This window comes from Danio rerio, chromosome 19, assembly GCF_049306965.1.
Source record: "Danio rerio strain Tuebingen ecotype United States chromosome 19, GRCz12tu, whole genome shotgun sequence".
Classification (NCBI taxonomy): domain Eukaryota; kingdom Metazoa; phylum Chordata; class Actinopteri; order Cypriniformes; family Danionidae; genus Danio; species Danio rerio.
The window spans coordinates 35558551-35580070 of record NC_133194.1 but is presented as its reverse complement, the minus strand read 5'-3'; the positions used below and the strand labels follow the sequence as shown (position 1 = coordinate 35580070).

The following is a 21520-nucleotide window of genomic DNA, read 5'->3' as shown; positions in this document are numbered from 1 at the left end:
CTTTTAAATTTAAAATAAAAATATTGTAATTAAGAGACCCTTTTTTAATAGGGGTCACTAGTAGTGTGTCTAAAAAAATTGTTGTTTTTGTTTTTCATTTACATTCATAAGAAATGTCATAAGTAGTTCAAAATAAAATAAAAATGAAATAAAATAAATTAAATTAAATTAAAAAAATTAAGATTTAAAAATGCAATTCAATTAAAAATAAAATAAAACTAAAATAAAATATATTAATAGTAAAACGAAAAATGTCATTAGTTTAAAAAATTAAAATGGAATAAATTTAATTAAATAAAAAAGTTAAGAAAATAAGAAATAAGAAATATTAAAAATAAAATTAAATATATTAAGAGTAAAACAAAAACTGGCATAAGTAGTAAAAAAAATAAATAAAGATGCATTAAATTAAATTAGATTAAATTAAATTTAAATTTTAAATTTAAATAAAAAAAATTAATTTAATAAATATGTTATTAAATTAAAAATAAAATAATTAAGAGTAAACCAAAAATGCCATAAGTAGTTAAAAATAAAAATGAATTAACTTTGATTTAAATTAAAACAAAATAAATAATTCTTTTAAAAAATAAATTAAATTAAATGAAAAAATTAAGAGTAAAACAAAGTGTCATAAGGAGTTAAATAAAAATAAAATTAAATTTGATTTAATAAATTTAAAAATATGACAGTAGATTTTCAAATGGTCTCTTTTTTCATAGCGATTCTAATCATTTTAAAAATCTATATTTAATTCATTCAATCTTCATTTGTACTCACTTAAATGAATTAATTAGAAAATTAACAATTATTGCCAAGCCTATTTGTATAGTGCACCAAAAACACCATGTCAGTGTCCACTCAGACCAACCATTTAAAAGCTCAGTACATGAGAACGGCTCGTCTGCCTGAGTTTGAGTTTCCCACAGTTTTGCTGATTTCTCAAAGATTTCTCAAGAGTTTTAAGAGCCTATTTATCAGTGTCAGGTGTGTGATTTCGTACTTGAGTCTGTTGACCGAAGGCGCACTCTTCCATGAGGGGTGCAGCTGGTCTGGGCTGATCACCTGACCCTTTTTGATAGCAAACCCCAGGCGACAATACATGGACACTGCATTCTGGAAGACAACAGAGAAACATTTTTGGTGAAAATTATTTTTAAAATAGCTGTGATTATTGACAACTATAATAACATGCCACACCATTAATTTCATCGACTAGTCTCTGAATTGCATTTGGAAAGCCTCCAGACATCTTCATGAATAATCCATAATGGTATCGGAAACAGCTTTATGATAATAAACATTATCACAGCAGCATCTTGCCAAAACACCATTTCCATTTGGCCTTTTCACCTCACGACAACAACAAATGTGAAATCTGTTGCATCTGACTCAGTCGCTAAGGTTATGAATACATATTCCCTTCTTTTTTTCCAGAGGTTATTCTCCATGTGGGTCTAGGCGAAGTGGAACAGAAAAGAAAATTGCCGTACTGTCACATATAAAGATAAAACTCTGTCGGCTCTTGAGGAAGATTGAATGGTACTGGAGAAAGTAGGTCAGGATTTCGGCTCGCACTGCATTCCCTCAGTGTGATTGAAATTATGATGAGAATAAGAATATCTATATGTTATGTTTTTTGGTAAAGCTTAAAAAGAATGGTTAATTTAATTACTAAAATAAACAATGAACGGTCACACTTTACAATAAGGTTTCATTAGTTAACGTATTTACTAACATTGACTAATTATGAACACCATTTAAACAGCATTTATTAATCACAGCTTAACACTTAATAATGCATTATTCACACCCTATTTAGGCTGGCTTGTGATAGCCAACCTATTGAAATCCTATTTAAACTTATTATTATTCTTCTGAGAAAAAAATTCTGTCTGTATCTCCTCCAAGGAACTCAGTCTAGCCAGCAGCCAATCACTGATGGCCTTTTAACTTTTTAGCCACACCCTAGCAACTGCCCCATAGACTGTCATTATAAAGGCCCAGATTGATATCTTCGTGCTGCAGTGTTATAGAGACATGGGGGGATATATATTATCAGTTTAAGCTGTCAATCAACTCCATAGCAACAAAACAGACTAACCTAACAACCACATAACAGCAGCTATATCTTAGCATCAGAACATCGTAGAGAAGTGGGAATTGGCTCGTTTGACTCATGCTAGCACACCGTAATTCTTGCATGTCATGCTAATAATGATTAACAATGCTTTAACATACTAGAAATGCTAACTAAACATTAAGGATAAGATATAGAACACCATTTTATCTATCTATCTATCTATCTATCTATCTATCTATCTATCTATCTATCTGTCTATCTGTCTATCTGTCTATCTATCTATCTGTCTGTCTGTCTGTCTGTCTGTCTGTCTGTCTGTCTGTCTGTCTGTCTGTCTGTCTGTTCATACTTTTTCAAACTGTTTTAAACTAAATAGACTACTTTTTTCGTTATACTTGACTGCATTTTTTCCTTGTTATAATTGTATAGATTTAATAAACCTACAAAACAGACAAAGCAAAGAAAAAACATTGACATTTTTTGTTTATGTTATGTGCAAGTTTTCATTGTGTAGAATGAGCAGAATCAAATTATATAACCATGTGAGGAATAATATAAATATTAATGATATATTATAATGATGATGAATTTTTATTTTAATGCCGTGTCAGCAACAAAGGCTATTTTCCTGGCAAGAACATTTTATCAATAAGCACACTATTAAAAAACAACAAACCAAAGAATACATAAATTAAATAAGACTTTTAGCACTAATAGATTTATCGGTGTCACTTTGCTAAAAATGTCCTTAAGATAATGAATAAAAAGCTATCTGCAGTATATTGATATATACACTCACAGGCCACTTTATTAGGTACACCTTACTAGTACCGGGTTGGAAGCCCTATTGCCTTCAGAACTGCCTTAATCCTTCTTGGCAAAGATTCAACAAGCAACAGGAAATATTAATTCAAGATTTTGGTCCATATTGACATGATACCATCATGCAGTTGCTGCAGATTTGTCGGCTGCACATCCATGATGCCAATCTCCTGTTCCACCACATCACAAAGGTGCTCTATTAGATTGTGATCTGGTGACTGCGGAGGCCATTTGAGTACAGTGAACTCATTGTCATGTTCAAGAAACCAGTCTGAGATGATTCATGCTTTATGGCATTATGGCATGTTATACTGCTGGAAGTAGACTAGAAGATGGGTACACTGTGGTTATGAAGGGATGGACATGGTCAGCAACAATACTCGGGTAGGCTGTGGCATTGACACAATCCTCAATTATTACTAACAGGCCCAAAGTTTGTTAAGAAAATATCTCTCGCACTATTACATTACCATCACCAGGCTGATTTGATACAAGGCAGTATGGATCCATGCTTTCATGTTGTTGACTCATGTAGAAATTGACTCATAAGACCAGGCAACGTTTTTTCCAGTCTTCTATTGTCCAATTTGGGTGAGCCTGTGCGATTTGTAGCCTCAGTTTCCAGTTCCAGTCTTCTGCTGCTGTTGTGGCTCATCCAACTGAAGGTTCGACATATTGTGTGTTCAGGGATGCTTTTCTGCATACCATAGTTGTAACAAGGGGTTATTTGAGTTACTGTTGCCTTTCCATCAGCTCAAACCAGTCTGGACATTTTCCTCTGACCTCTAACACCAACAAGGTATTTGCACCTGCAGAACTGGCGCTCACTGGATATTTTTTTTCTTTTACAGACTATTCTCTGTAAACCCTACAGATGGTTGAGCATGACTGTACTGTACTGTACACTAAATCCCAGTAGATCAGCATTTTCTGAAATACTCCGACCAGCTCGTCTGGCACCAACAACCATGCCATGTTCAAAATCACTTAAATCACCTTTCTTTCCAATTCTGATGCTCAGTTTGAACTGCAGAAGATCGTCTTGACCATGTCTACATGCCTAAATGCATTGAGTTGCTCCCATGTGATTGACTGATTAGAAATTTGCGTTAACGAACAATTGGACAGGTGTACCTAATAAAGTGGCCAGTGACTGTAAATATCATACACAAACTTGGTTTAAGGCCCAGCATCACCCGTACTACAATCATGTATTATATTCATAAAACCCCATTCTTACATACTTATTCCCACTGAATTTCTGAACAAGTTATCCATCAAAAAGAAGAAGCTTCAATTCCAATCCAATATTCAAGCTTCTACAATGTCTTTATCAAATTGTCCACCACATATAGACATTGGCTGCAATGGATCAATTCAAATGTACTCCGTTATCATCATTTACTAAATAAATTGGTTTTCGCTAATAGGATGATTGCAGTAAACGTTTCGTCCTATTTGTCTTAGCAAAATGTCAGAGAGATAATGAAAACGAATACTGCCTTTCCCCAGTAAAAATAAATTAATTGGTAAAGATTGTGTCCTTTGAGTCCCTTCAGTGTTGGCTCTTCTAATAAAGAGTTATGGGTTTTCTTGACGGATCTCATGAATAAGCTTGTTTTCTACTCTGCCAGATACTGAAATGGGGCTAAACAGCTACAAAGGGAACGTATGAACACAATGGTTCTCCGCAGTCTGCATCGTACATTCAAAAAAGGACTCATTTCACAAGCCATCAAAAGGCCAACGGATTTGGAAAATTGTCTTTGCAGCGACGGTAATACCAGCACCGATGCATCCTGGGATTCACCGCCCTCCTAGCCAGCTATAAAGGCATCATTTCATATCAAACATTCCATGTAAATGGCCCTCCATTTTCATCTCTGCACGACACGTACCTTCACCAGGCCCAAGTCAATCTCCAGTACATTAGCCAGCTGAAATGACAAATACAAAAGTGCTATGAGAGGCTTCGAGACAAGCAGAATCCTTGAAAAAGAAAAGAGACTGCAAGTGCACTTCAAAGGGAAAATGTAATATGTACCTCTGACACATTAGTCTGCTCATCAATGGAAACGAAGATTTTGTAGAGCAGCGTTTCGAAATAATCACCCTGGACTCGGTTCATGACAAACCCCTCAAGCGGCGGCACTGAAAAATCACACCCAAGAAGAGCTTGTGTAAAGTGTGCAAGTTACAGATAATGATGTTTATATGTAAAAACACATTCAAAATATTTGGGGGGTCAGCCCTTTAGATAGTAACAAATACTTGGCTCTAATCTGTATCCTAAAGAATAACATTAATAATTTATAGATAATATACCTATACATTTGACCATCCCTATAGCGGATCAAACCATTTTGAATGCATGATCACACCCAGCAGTCTAAGCATGAAAATATTCAGTCAGCGGTCAGAAAATTACAGATCTATAGCACTGATTAACCATTTTTTGTAGCCTAGGTGTTTGTATCTACATAGCCTAAAAGTAAAGTTACATCATTAAAAAAATAGTTTATACTGTATTTGAATAGACACTTGTGCTCTCAACAAAACAAGACAACGTGTAAAATAATCAGTCCAATATTTTATGTTCATCCATTTATTGGTGCAGGGTTGCAAACTTGTCACTGTTTGTTTCATTTTAATTATAGTTTGTCTTTGAGAATCCCACATCTGCTGAATTAGCCAATCAGAGGTTATTGCAAGTAAGAATACACTTATTACCCCTAAAAACACCGAAATTCTACAGTTGAAGTCAAATTTATTAGCCCTCATGTGAATTTGTATTTGCTTTTTTAAATATTTCCTAAGTGATTTTTAACAGAGCAAGGAATTTTTCCACAGTATTTCCTAAAATATTTTTTCTTCTGGTAAAAAAAAGTCCATGGGCTCTATTTTGACGTTCCATGTGCAAAGTCCAAAGCGCATGGCGCAAAAGCATTAAGGGCATGTCTGAATCCACTTTTGCTATTTTAAGGAAGAAAAAATCCACTTTGCGCCGGGACGCATGGTCTAACAGGGTTGAGCTTATTCTCTTAATGAGTTATAGGTGTGTTTTGAGAATAAACCAATCAGAGTCTCGTCTCCCATTCCCTTTAAGAATCAGTTGTGTCACACCATAGCGCATTTGCTATTTACATAGCGGACTTTGTAAGTGGAAAAACTGAATGCTTCACTAGAGAATAAACAGTTAAACAGAGCATCTACAGGCGAGAATGAGAGATGAGCCTCCTCATTAATGTTTACTTTCACTTTCACTCTCGTGGATAGGAAAACATGTTGTACGCACAGTCATCCATTTGCCTATACATAATTAATTTCGTTAATTAAGCGCAAAGACTAGTTTCAATCCTATTTCTAAATTCATTTCTGATTTCCAGCAAATGAATAAATGAATAATAACGAAATGTGGTCAAAAAACTGAGTTACATCCAAATACACATGCTGTGCTCCATATGGTCTAAAACCTGACAGGTGGGCAAATCTAAGCTTGTTTTAATAAAACAAATATAAAAAAGCATATAATAAATAATAATACTACTAATAATGACATTATACAAAAGCAAATTGTCATGAATAAACTAAAAAAGCTTCCAGAGATGAAGATGGCATGGAGGCTGTGGTTTTTATATTTATGTAGGCTAGAAAATAATATCTTTTTTAATATTTTAATCTTTTAATTATTTTTCATTTGTAAAGTTATTTGCATTTGCTGTACACCCTGTGTATTAGGCAATGTTTAAGCGAGGCGCACAACTAACACGCTCTGCGCTGGACTTTAGACCTTCTCTAAGCTGGTCTATTGAACAGATTATTTTAGTTCCTCAAAATAGCAACGCGCCAGCAGTTGAGTTTCCAGGCACGGTTGCTTTGCGGAAGGAAGCCTGTGTGCGCAAGTTATCATCCTCCCATTCGGTATTTCTACAAATAATACACAATTATTTTTGCCAGTCCTGCTGCTTCTCGATTCTAAGATCACATTTGCACACATATTGACCCATCTTTATTTGAGAACGTTGCTTTTAAGAAAACTACAATTTATAAATTATTTCCAACCAGACAAAGTGGCTAGTGGGAGCAGCTGTCTTACCCTCCACAGCAGAAATCCACCCGCATTTTGGGTTGGCGAGTGTTAATATTAAGCCCTGGGTGAAAGGTTTTGAGCCACTTTAAATGTTGACTACATTTATAATTTGAACACTGGTTGTGTACCCTGAATGTTTTCTGGATTTGTGGATTTTCGATTCCCAATGTCCTTGTTTGTTCAATGATTCTCCAATCCACTATTACATACAATGCAAATCAGAGCAAAATCTCTTTAAAATTGTCAAACCAAAGGCTACTGATCTTTATTATGAACTCACCAGAGAGCTTACAAATCGACTGTGGTTCATACCTGATATACAGCTGTCATCTGATATGGGCACATCTAGATATATATAGCCACGGTTGTACAAACCTGCAAAAACGTGAGAAAATAAACATATACTGTAGAAACGTCTTGTTCAGAATAACATCCATAAGAACACAGAGCTTCACACAGGGACTAAATGGTGGTATTTTGCAACCACTTTTCCTGCACGTGTGGCTACATTTTGGTAGAGGTCGTACTGGTGTGACTTCAAAATTACCCACACTTTTTGAGTGTGCTGCCATTATCTGCTGCGCTTGGAAACCAATAATCTGCACAGGCCAATGGACAGCGCTGCACTGACCAGTATGGACTGGATCTAAACTTAGTAACAATGGTAGTTTGGGTTACATTTTAAATAAAAAGAAAATATTATATTTACTTACATTTTATGTTAAAAACATAATTATCCAATATATAATTAGAGAAAGGGAACGTAAATTTCCTATAAGAAAATTAATTATTATTACATGATATTTAATACATTAAAATATAAAAAAAAACTTTATGTATGTATTTATGCATTATTATTATTAACTACTGTAATGTAATGTGTATGTATATAGCAAGTTTATTGTGTATGGCCATACATCCAAAGCACTTCACAAGGTTGCTGTTGTAAAGCGCTTTGGGTGTATGGCCATACACAATAAAATGCGCTATATAACTACATATTACATCACTAATTATACAATATTATTGGTAAATCTCTCCAGAATTCTGCCATTTTTATTAATTCATTTTATTTATCTTTTAATGCCAATAAAAACTTAATAAAGTATCACCTCAAAACATTTGACAGTGATTAAATAAATAAAAAAACTTAAACATCTGAATATCATATATACTACATTATATATAGTATGTTAGATGAATAAAGAGGTTGTAATGCTTACAGTATCTCAAGCTTAATGACTTTAGGAATCATTTACATTTACAGTATTTTAATTTATTTAAAACTATTTTGAAGTGAAATGGCAAATTACGCAATATCACAAACTTGCAACATTTTGTTGATTTTGCACCGCATATAGCATAAAAATAAATGTGTGCATTGATTAATTTATTATTAAAGCATAAAACATGACCTGGCATTATTATCATCATTTCAAGTGGTTGTTCATCTAAGATTGTTCATCGGTTGTTCATCTATAAGTCTGGAACTGTCATATTGACACTTACTCAGAACCACATTGTACTCCATTGATCCAGCCAGCTGGGGTCCAGAATCTATCATCTTATCAATGGCTGTCTTCTCAGCCACAGAACAGATCTGAAATCAACCCAGGACAAAAGCACTAAACTCTAAAGACATTCCACTCCAGTTACAAAACCTTCTGAAATCAATGACTACGAGAGATTACATCTTTCGACTATAACATGCAGATGGAAAATGCAGCTGTGTGTTTCATGATGTTTTGCTTTGTATAATTCAAAATAAAAGTTACTGGTGTTACCTAGAAAATAGGTTGCATCATAACAGAAATATTACATGAATAACTAAGTTCCATTCTCAATTTTTTAAGTAATATACTTTTCTTTGTCAGTAATAAGACATTGATCAATTATTCTGCCTTACCCTGATGTCATCTTCAGTGATGTACCCAGTCTGCACCACCCACCAGGGCTCTACCGTGATCTCCACAGGTTTTGCCGGCAGGAGATCCCGAGCGGATTTCCTCCGGAAAAATTTCTAGGCAAAGACAGATGCTGCTTAGGCAACAGTGTGAGGTTACGCTGAGTGTACAAAGCATGGCTCTCTATGGATCAGATCTTTCATCTTCAAAGAGACACATGAAGCCATCCAGATATCTAATGAACACCATGTTGAAATCCTAGGAGAGTATCCATAGAAATTAGCTATGAGATCCTAATTGATCTACAGTGTAAAGCCAGGAGAGACTTACTTTGGAAGATCTGCACTGGTTCATTAGGTCAATGTACTGGTTCCTGCCAATCCCAAGCAGCCTCAGACCTGAAAGGTCAACAGAGAGATCAATAGCTGTGCTAATGTGTGCTAACTAATAAATACTTCATGTATGGACACCTAATCTGCAATTATCTATGACCTTATTAACACCAGGTCTGGACATTCATTAATTAATGTCCTGCAGAATTAATATAATGCTAAAGTGCACATTTACCAGTTGATGAAACTGATACTGGTAAGCATATGAAACATTCCTGATGGTATTTAAATTCTCTAAAATTGCATGTTAATAAATATCAATGATAAGTATGTATGAGTGTTCAAATGCTGTATATTAGGTATGTTAAGAAAAATATTGTATGTTTTATCTAAATATTATATTAATAATTATTGAAGACATAACTATAATGATGAAATATGTAGTGGGTGCATTTAAAAAAGCTTCTGATAGAACTGATCACCAATCATTAATTATTGCAAAAGTATGGTATCAGAGGGGATGTTCTTGATTGGATGAAAAGTGAAACAAACAACAGACTTGTACAAATAGGGAATATAAATCAGAGTGTTTGAATACTGCTTGTGGAGTGCCAAAGGGGTCATTTCCGGGTCCCAAATTATTTTTATTGCATATAAATAATATATGTAGGGTGACAAACCTCTTAAAATTTGTACTTTAGCGGCAAATACTAATATCTTCTGTTCTGGGGAAAAATTGCAGGAGCTTTTGGAGGAGATTACAGGAAAAGTATTGATAAAATCCAGATACAATTGTGGTTAGATAAATAAATTATCAATAAATTTAAATAAAAAAAAAAGATTAAATGTATTTTATTTTTGTGTTTTTGTAACATTAAGTACTAGAATTATGCACATTATTAACAAAGCACAGATACAAAATTATATGTTTCACACTACAGACATCTTGCGTGTTTATAATAGGTATGTGTGCAAGAGTGCATAACTCGCGCTCCACTGAAGTCATGTAACTTCAGTAATTCGCCCGCTTTACATAATCATTCACAGTTTTGTTTTTCGCTCTGCTGAACCAATGTGAAGTCTTAATTTACTAATGCATACAAGCAATTATTCAATCATAAATAAGCTTCTTTGCTTGTTTTGTCTGTATAGTGAGAATATGGCACTCTGCTTCCCCAAAAACAAAAACATTTCTTTATGCATTTTATTCATCAAAATAAATAATCGGTATTACAACATTAAAAGCAACAATCTACAAGTATGTTTTCCATTATCCCATTGCATTCCAACATTAATACATTCTTGTTCTTAACCTTATACTTTACATAATATGAAAATTAGGTTATTTACATGCAACTGTGTAAATACATGAAGTCACGTCATGTATCCTCAGTTACCACATTGGAATGAACCGACAACTATTTTGCATGTTTTACAGAGCAGATGCCATTCCAGCCACAACTTAACACTAGGAAACAAGTAATTTGTTACGTTCAAATATTAAACATAAAAGATTTACAGATTATTATGATATATATAATTATTAATGGAACGGCGTCATGGTAGCGCAGTGGATAGCGTGATCGCCTCACAGCAAAAAGGTCGCTGGTTCGAGCCCCGGTTGGGTCAGTTACCATTTCTGTGTGGAGTTTGCATGTTCTCCCTGTGTTTGTTTGGGTTTCCCCCGGGTGCTCCGGTTTCCCCCACAGTCCTAAGACTTGTGGTATAGAATTGAAAAAGCTAAATTGGGCGTAGTGAATGTGTTTGAATGCACGAGTGTATGGGTGTTCATAATTTGGCGGTTCATTCCACTGTGGCAACCCCTGATTAATAAAAGGACTAAGCCGAAAAGAAAATGAATGACTAAATGAATGAATGAATAAATGAATATTAATGGAAGAGTTCATTTGTGATCCTGGTTTACAGACCATTTCTGTCTTGTTCTCCATGTTGGAAAACATTCCACATCTAATAAATCTTACCATTAAAATGAAACATAATCATCATATGAACTTCACAAGACCTTTGTTTTTGACATCAGGCAAACTCATGTTCAGGATTGCAGTTTGAGGACCACCAAAACATTTCAGAGCTGCTTTACGACACTATTAAGTGTTGATCACTTGTGCATAGAACAGCGAGGACATTATGGATGCCCTTTAGTGCTGGGAGGAGAAACATCAGTGACTTTGGCATATTCCTCTCTGCCCCAGATTTTGCCTTCCTATGGTTTTCGGCAGCCTGTCCCTCACCATGTAAAAGGCACACAGGTCTGAGGTCATTAGAGAAAGCCAGGCCTGACCGTGACATGCCAGGCATGAAGCCAGTGGCTGTGGAGTGAGCTGTGAAGGGCAGGAGAGCGGTCTCTCTTCAGACAAAGAGATTAGAGCATGCAAAGCCTTCTGCTGACTACCTTCTGTCAACCCAACCAAAGACCATGTTCTCTGAGATCTCTAAGCATCTATAGTGGGCCAATTACAATTATCTGTTTCATAACATAGTTTAGAGTGGAGCTATTACGCCGCTTGTTTTGTACTCGGATGCTTTGGAGAGCACAGTAATGCCTTCCAAGCAATTCACTTTAATATGCACCTGCAATTCACATAAGTGGTGACATTAATTCCCATAGGATACCCCAGTATAATAAGTCTAGATATGGGTAAATGTAAGGGGCATGTAATGGTACTTTCTAATTCCCTGCTTTCCTGTTCCACAAAATAATATGTGGTTAATTTTGCGGTCTGGTGTTTTATACTGCTCCTCAGTGGGGATAGCAAAACTCATATGCATAAATGCATAATCCAGTTAGCCGTAGGAAATACCACAGTCCAAAGTCTAAACACATTTTATTTCAGTGACTGGCTGTTTACACAGTATTTTAGACTTGCACTATTGATTTCAGAGTTTAATACTAGGATTGATGAGCTACTAAACTACATTTAACATCCAGTTTAAAAGATCTTACTGGATATTTACTACTTTGATTACGCAGATTGAGTAATAAAGTAATTATAGGATTTTTTTTTTTAATTCAATCTAGGCCTGTCACAATATCCATTTTTGTTATTTTTCACCAAAATATATTGCGTTAAATGATATTATTGTAATTTTATGCCACCCATTATGTAATGCCAGAATGACAATATAATGTCATCAAAATGCAAGTACACTCTTTTAAAAAACATAATATTTTATTCTTAAGAATATTTAATTATAGTTATTTTAATAAATTAGTAATTAGGCATTGGAATCAGAATGTGAAACAAGTGAGGCAACAACTGCAATATCTGCAACCAGATGTATGGTTCAGTTGACAGACACCCATATGAAAATATACTAGAGTGATTTATAGTAAATACCAGAGATGGCAAAAGTACACACATCCTTTACTCAAATACAGATACTCATGTTTAAAATGATTCTGGTAAAAGTACTGGCTACACTTTTGTACTCAAGTAAAAGTAAAGAAGTACGGCCTGAAATATGTACTTAAGTAAAAAGTATTCAATATAATACTGTACGTATTTTTGTTTCACGATGATAACTACACTGCACATCGTGCATCTATACAAGATAACTTTCTGGTGGTCAGCTCTTTAAATGGTGTAAAGTGTCTCACACTTTTGTGTCTTAAATAATAATATTAACAATAAAGACATAAAAATCATATAAATATATACATCATATACATCATATAAATCATATAAATATATACATTTTTTCTTATTTACCACATGTACATAGACATTACATGAAACATTATGCAGGGCTCAACAATAAGGACTCAGAGACAGTAGACAGGATCATTACTTGCCTGATCGGTCCAGTGCTGGCTTGTCAATAAAGGTAAATTTTCCTGCGACTACTGGTCAGTTGTCTTAGAATTGAGAAACAGTTTGTGCTTTTAAGCCTTTGAATGCTACCTTCTCTGTGACATTGTAAACACCATATTGCTTTTCCGTTTCTCTTATCTGATTTGATGTTTTGAGCACGTTATTTTTTTTCATTACCTGGTAACAACCAATACAGCGAAGAGGTGATATCATCAAATTATGAGGCTAAAAAAAGATGTCCGTTTGTAAAATCTTGGATGTAGACAAAAAAAAAAAGGGACGACAAAAAAATAAATGAAGTAATGTTTTGCACAGTTTGCAATGAAATACCTGCACATTTTCCATACCGCTCTTTTGTTTGCATAACACTTTGAATTTTGCTCATTACACACTTATAAAAAGGTAACACTTTACTTTGATGGTTCATTTGAGTATTAGTAGACTGTCTGCTTAATATTTGTTGATACTGCTCCTTCAACAGACATTTAACTGACTATAAGAAACTTACTATAGGTCAACTTGCACTAACTCTAACCCAATTGGGCCAATAGAAAAAAATCTTTAGCATTGAACCATGATTAAGTCATAAATATTTACCTGTAAGTTTCGAAAAAGTCCTGGAAAAGTCCTGGAATTTTAGTAGTAAAAATGTGTACAAACCCTGTAGATTATCAAAATGTGTGATACCTAAATCCTACAATCTTAACAAATGAAACCTGAAATTAATTTTTGTTTTTATAATCATCCAATTTTGCTAATCAGAATTTCTGTGTATATGCATTTATGCTACCTCTGCTCTGAGCACCATTAAAGACATTTTTTGTGGTTAATAAGGCATCTTTACAGTATAAAGAGTCTGAATCAATAATCAATCTGAATTGATATAAACATCTTACACATTTAGAGCAAATAACCAAAGGTTTAAATACTTATTTCCATCATTACTCAGAATAATTTTGCTCCACTTGATTCTGAGTGGGCAATGTTCAGCCGTCTCTAGTGGCTTGTGGCCCCATTATTGTGCATGAACAGTCAGCAACGGTAACAAATAATGATTTCCAGCTCAGACACAGAAATAGAGAGAGAGAGAGAGAGAGAGAGAGAACGACTTACAGTCAGCAGCAGTGAAGTTGGGCAGGGAATCATAACTCTTCTCACAGTTCATGATGTCCTGAATGCAGGGGAAAGGAGATTGGGTCAGGTACTTCAAATTAAATGAAGTCAATGAAGAACAAAACAATAGTTTAACTGAGAGTTATGATTCTGTTGTCGTTTACTCTTCCTCCTGCCCTTCAAAACACAAATGGCTTTCTTCCCTCCATTGAAAACAAAAAGTAAGGTTTACAACAGAACATTTTCCATAAAATCCCATAGACGCGAATGGGATTTTCAAAACATATTAGTTTTATAACAAATTTTTAATTGATTTCTTTTATCTTTGTTAAGATGACAGTACTTAATATTTTGCTAGATATTTGTCAAGATAGCCGCATTCAGGTTAAATTGCAATTTAAAGACTTAATTAGGCAAGTCATTGTATAACAGGGTTTTTTTCTGTAGTGAAACAAACTAAAACAAATATTGCTTAATTGGGCTAATACCATTATATTATTAAGGGGGCTATTAATATATAAAACCCTAAAATGGTCTTAAAAATAAATTTAATCTGCTTTTATTCTAGCAGAAACAAAACAAATAAGAATTTTTCAAGAGAAAGAAATATTATAGGAAATACTGTGAAAAATTCCTTGCTTTTTAAACATCATTTGGCAAATATTTAAAAAGAAAAATAATTCACAAGAGGGCTCATAATTGACTTTAGATCTTCAGAAAACTTAAAATAGAGTGTAAATACATTGATTTTTTCCTTTTTTCGAGATTGAAAGCCTGGTTCTCATCAACATTTGAAAGAATGACATTAAATCCTTTACTTTTTTGTTTTTAGAAAGTTCTCAAAAATTCATTAAATGCTCTCAGAACATAAGAATGGATTTGATAAAACTTTGTAGGTATGCCGGTATATGATTTTGTTTAAGTGACACCAAAAGTCACACAGATAGAAAGCAAACATTATTGTTTTACTTCATAAAATATGGTAAGCTGACACACTGCATGAATCATACATTAATCCTCATAAGCTCAAAAAAAGCATTACCCAACTAGCAAACATACCTGTCTGAAGCATCTGTCAGAACGCACATGAGCATTAACAACAGTGGCAATAAAAGAGCAAACCTTTACTTCTCTATATCACATCTATCACTAGAGGAAGAAAAACAATAGCAAGCGAAGATCAGCAAAGCACTAAACGCTTGGATCCCAGCCCCGTGTCTACCATATGTTGCAAATGTTTTCACAGCATCAGTGGTGACTGTAGGCAAAATAATTTGGAAGAGCTGTTTAACAAAATTAAATTAAGTACATTTTATAAAGACGGGGCCTAAAATTAAGCAGTGCAGCAATGCAATTGTAATTTTCTTTTCCATTTGTCTGTTATAAAAGGTTTACATGCATTTACATTCAATGTCACTTGAGAGTTTCAAAGTTTAAAATAAGGACCAGCACTGGTAAAGAGTTTGCATGAATATCTGAGGGCAAATCCAGAAATGTGCAGACGGTACTTCTGTTTTTATCTTTCGTCTGTACTCTACGAAAAGACCTAGTTTTAGGAAAATCAAATAATAACTTGACTTCTAGTTGATCATTTGGTATCAGAAGTGGCTTATATTAAAGGCCTCTAGATATGCTTATTTTACCTAAATAAAATATGGTCGTGCCTTAATTTTTAATTATTTAATTAAGACAGTGAGGTCTGACTTTGTTTAGACAAAAGTCTTGTCACTTAACAGAAATAATGTACAGTATAGAATATAAAGTCATGGTGCAGTAAAAAAATAATTAATATTGTGTCTGACTCCCATGAACTTGGATGACTGCATCCGCACATCTCTGCAATGACTCTAATAACTTATTAATAAATCTGGAATGACAAAGAAAGCGTTCTTGCAGGACTCCCAGAGTTCATCAAGATTCTTTGGATTCATCTTCAATGCCTCCTCCTTTATCTTACCCCAGACATGCTCAATAATGACTGGTAACCGGGCTGGCCAATCCTGAAGCACACAAATGTCTTGAAACCTCAGGCTGTTGATGTTGCCATCCACTCTGCAGATCTCTCTTATGCCTCCATACTGAATGCAACCCCAAACCATGATTTTTCCTTCACCAAACTTGACTGATTTATATAAGAATCTTGAGGTTATGCCAGTTCCAATAGGTCTTCTGCAGTATTTGTGATGTTTGGGATGCAGTTCAACAGATGATTCATCAGAAAAATCTACCTTCTGCCACTTTTCCAAATGATCAACTAAAAGTCAAGTTATTATTTTTTTGCTCTAACAACTGGAATTATATTAAAGTATGCATGAAATCAAAATGTACAGTGTTTATTTTGCTAGTGCACATTGTTAGTCTTCAAGTGAAAAATTAGTCGCTCTCTGATGATGTCAGTTTGATGGGATGAGTAAAATATGCTTAGCCACAGCCACACTCCTTTAATCATTAGTTTGAAAGTGACCATTAGAGTGAAAGATGAGAGGAGCAGCACAAAAATAAAACCCCACCCCCTACTTAATATTCCACTTCAGTTGAAAATACATCCTCATACTTAAACGTCTGCAGCAATGTCCGTTTCATGAGGACAAGAGCAACCAGTGTTTGAAGTGTTCATTTTGTAGTCAAAACTCTTGTTTGCATTAGTTAAAGGTGCAGTAGGTGATTGTCTTCAGAAACATTTTTAGTTGTGCTGGTTGAAAGTCTCTTTACATTCCAATAGTATTGGTTAAAGTAAGTGATCTAAATGTATTTTTATGTATTTTTACATTCCGGGTAAGGCATAAGACTAAAAAATGTTCATCAAATTAAATATTGTCGGGCTAATAATTCCCATAATTCTGATAAGTAGCCCAAACTGTCTGTCAGCAAATGTAGAAAAACAAAAGTGATAGTGCTAAAAACAAATGCTCAATGAAAACTTTTTAACATCCTGAATCAATATTTGAGTTAGTTTTGCATGTTGGAGGAAGGATGCCATCATGGCTGAAGTATTTCTTTTTAGTCAGGTCATGTTATTTTTAAAACTATTTTAGTCATGCAAAGCTGATATAGATGTAGTTATTACAAATGGTTTATATGCACAGAAGTGTTGTTCAGCCACTGAAATCTTCTGTTGATGTGACTATTTTCAGCTTCATAAAGGACCTTGTACAGCATTGATAATGTTAGTTTAACAACAAAACATCAGTAAATAGTGCTATTCTGCCTAGTCTGCTTTACTGAGGTGAAGTTGGTTTTATATTCACATTGTTTCATTTTCGAACAATGACAACCTGTGACGTGCTCCCAATATTGTTTACCATGCTACTTTGCTTTCTAACTACATAACTAATAATGTGCAAGATATAATTCAGTTTTTCGTTCAGAATTGTAGTAGTATAATATACTATAAAGTTTTTTTAACTGGCGAATGACATGATCTTGTGGGTCTCTGTGATCTTTAATGTGCAACCCTTATTATTCCAGGAAACGTGGCTTTGGACAACAGGGGAGGGATCGTATTTGAAAGACTATGCTAACCAGTTAGCATTTAGGCAAATCACCTACTGCACCTTTAATAATAGGTACAGTTTGGTGACTGCATTTAATGAATGGGAATGGAATAAAATTGTGTGAACCAATATGATAAAAAAAACAATGTAGTATTTAACAAAATTAATAAATGCAAACAAAAATTTAAAGCAACAAACAAGAGTCAACAATATTCCATGACTGAATCAAAAATATAAGAAATTGTCTTGCTTTTAATGTCTGGAATAGACCATTTACAATTGCATGATATAAAGAAATTTCATGACCTACAAAAAACTAAAAGTAGACAAAAGTAATTACGAAACAAAAAGGGAAAGGAAAACTCTAACCAAATTAAGACTAAAAGATATTGAAAAAAAAATAAATATTGCAAATTCAGTTTCACAAGACAGTTTGAATAGTTCTATTTGACCGTTTTCTGGGGAGCCTAACAGTATTCATAGGGCTAGGCAATTTGACCTAAAATCAAAATCTCGATTACTTTAACTCGACTGTGAATAATAAACAATTATTTTATTTATTTATTTGATTTTTTTGCCCTCATAGTTCACTGACAGGTTTTGTACAGTAAATTTGCTCACATGTTACTACAAGAGATTTTTAAATGAAAGGTGCATTACTTGATTTAAGCATTTTAGATATTATTTTAGATATAATTTTTATAGATTTTATTATTTTAAACAATGCATCTTTTGTAAATGAATATTTTAATGTAAATAATACATTTTAATGTAGTGGAAAGTATGCCATCTCAAGGCATCTCTGGCGCAGCTTCCCATTATCGTCAATGTAGTGTAAAGTAAGGCTCTAGAATGGGTCCATCATTCTACTTGACCAGAGATCAGATGTGGCTGCAAAGTGGCCGCAGCAGTATAAATCAACGCCTAATAGAGCGGGGTCACGTGACTCCACATGCAGTAAGGAAAGTAATAAAAAAAAATCTGGAAAAATTAGACAGATTACAGGTCCTGAATGTCTATATCGATTACTTTTTGAATATTCGCCCAGCCCTAAGTATTCAGGTATGGAAATTGAATAAGCACAATAAAATAAAGGTTTTTCTTACTTTGTTTTGTCTTGTTTCTAGTCCAAATATTGAACAATTCTTAGATCAAGCAAAAATACTATCTTGTTTTCAACTTGAAAAGAAATTAAGAGCTTTTAAAATTATCTGCCAGTGGGGTAAGTAAAATAATCATTTGAAATGTAGATATTTTAACCAAAAACAAGACATAAATTCTAAGAATGTTTTTTGCATAAATAATATATATTTTCCATATGATCTAGTAATACAGTATTACAATAATTAAATACAATTCTGTGGCTCATGTTCAATTATTAATCAAACTCAGCATTGCATATCTTTCAATGTGACTATTGCAGGTGCGCACATTGCTATATCGATGCTGAAACTCTATATTGCGCAGCCCTGATCCAAATATTAGAATACTTGCACAAACCTCCATGATGCTGATGTAGTAGGAGAAGGGGGTGACCCGCAGACCCTTGACCATGATGTCAGACAGGTGGTAGGGATAGAGCATCAGATGCTCTCGGCTGTACTTCAACAGCTCCTCATAATACTTGCGCTCGTCCTTCTTCACATGCCTGACTGTTAGAGAAGACAGCAGGTTACTAAAGAAGGCAAACACTGGTCATTATTTCAGCATAATTACATCAGCTAACAAAAGCTACAATGGGAAACACAATGGGGAACACGAATGGCTTGGCGCAGTGCCAGAAAGTGAAAATGAGATCTGGAAGAGAATTAATTTTCTAAGTTCATCGAAAGCTTACCTAGGTTATTGCGGAAGCGTAGCTGGTTTCGGATACTGTACAAAAGGACCTGCTTGTCATATTCACGCTGTGAGTTTCCAAGACTCTGTTAATGAAGAAGACAATTAAAAGACTGCAAAATGCTTTTATACAGATATAAAAAAAACATGCAAAAGCATGTGATCTCAACATCTTACATATGTATGATTGGCAAATATATACAATAATAATGACTGGTACTATTTATGAGAATGTGAATATTAAATAAATGTGAAAGAAAAATCATCTGGCAAGTCAAAATCGTTTACATTAGAGCTGCATAGCTGGATATTAAAAAAATCTGATATTGTGATATTTTTTTTTTCTGCGATATAAATAGTTTCACAAGATGAGTTTTAATAGATCTATTTGGTTTTCTGGGGAGCCTAACAGCATTCGGGTACAGAAATTGAATAAACGCAATACAAAAAATGCTTTTCTTACTTTGTGAAAATGTGTCACTTGTTTTCATTTAACTCTTGAAGGATGTTTATTTTGCATTATTATTATTTTTCTGTTTCATACAGTAGTGGATGTTTAATGTTTAAAACATGTCATTTTGATACATGAAAAAATCATTAACATATTAGTAAAACATTAAATTAAAAAAAATTCGTCACCTTGGAATTATAAGGTTGTATCTGCGTTCTGAAGGATTTTTAGATATTGAGCTTCAAAGTTTTTGCATTCCATATAGCAAACAGTACGTGTGTAACATTTGTTTTTAAATAAAGTCTTAAAATGTAAACAACTCATAAAAAACATCCTATAATGTAAATAAGATGTCATTTAATAAGAATATGTCAATAACTCAATTTTGACAAAAATGTCAGATAGAACCTTATCATTCTAAACTGACCAATTATAGAAACCTTGAAAAGCAAATAACTACTTTTAACATTGACAATGTATTTGAACATTTGATTGTGGTTGTTGAATGACTGCATTCAGTTGGTTGTAAGTACATTTTCTGTACACTTTTATTACTCTTGGTTCCATTTTTATCTTTTCCTTATTTTTTTATTTTTACCCCTTCCTTTCCTTTTTTTCTCTTTTTTTAAATTCTTCCCTTTAGTTACCAAAAAAGAAAAAAATAATAATATGTAAGAAAAAAAATGTATATTTATAACTTACAGGCATGGGCCGGTGTAATACTCTGACGGTATAATAACCTTGGATGTAAATATCACGTTTTCACAGTTTCATGGCATTGTTATTACTGCACTTAATGTATTCTTTTTAAATGTCTGGGTAAAAACTAAAACTTTTTTCCCTTTTTAATACAAGATATTTTAGTTTAAGAAACTTTTAAGATATTTTGGAGCAGTAAACATGTCAGGCTAAATAATCCAAATGAATATTGACCTCTGCTGTTTTCAAAAACACATTTTTTTATTGCTTTCTTTTTACAATTTAACTTGCATCTTTGGATATCTTTTCTGCCTGAGATGCTTTTATCCTAAATAAACTCTTACTTATACCTTAAGAACGGTACAGCAGAAAAGTTTTATTTGTTTTAAAACCTTGATTTTTCCAAATGGTTGATTTTTCCACGGTATACCTTGAAAACGGTTATCGTCCCATGCCCTATAGAAAAATTACATAGTTTGCCCACTGCAAAAAGAATCATGCTTCAAAATACATTTAGTATGTAAGAAATAAACTCTGACACTGCTCAAAACGATATGCAAAATAGAGTTGTCATTTAAATCAACTCAAAAATGTTTGGTACATTATGTTTAACAAAAAAAGATCTCTTATCACTATGTGACTGTTACTGTGTTACTGTATGCTCAGAATTTTTACATCTGATACACACACAGCTTATGCAATAATTAATTAATTAAAAAGAGGTGTTTCAACTGTAAAAGTAAACCTTTCTTGTATCGATTGATCTGCAACACACACACTGGTATCATGCAGAATAATCTAATGACAGAAAGGGAAATGATAACGATGATGATGATGATGATGATGATGATGATGATGATGAT

At 33.7% G+C, this 21520-nt stretch overlaps 1 protein-coding gene across 3 annotated transcripts in view; it reads right to left on the bottom strand.

Moving 5' to 3' along the window:
* Positions 1-21520, bottom strand: part of fam91a1 (family with sequence similarity 91 member A1) — a 42305-nt gene that overhangs the window by 20293 nt on the left and 492 nt on the right. For 2 of the 3 annotated variants that reach the window (NM_200441.1, XM_073930629.1), the window contains 10 exon segments: positions 1004-1116; positions 4804-4842; positions 4950-5056; positions 7308-7370; positions 8505-8595; positions 8902-9015; positions 9230-9297; positions 14178-14235; positions 19172-19323; positions 19509-19593. In NM_200441.1, the coding sequence (NP_956735.1) occupies positions 1004-1116; positions 4804-4842; positions 4950-5056; positions 7308-7370; positions 8505-8595; positions 8902-9015; positions 9230-9297; positions 14178-14235; positions 19172-19323; positions 19509-19593 (890 nt within the window). 3 annotated transcript variants of the gene reach the window in all.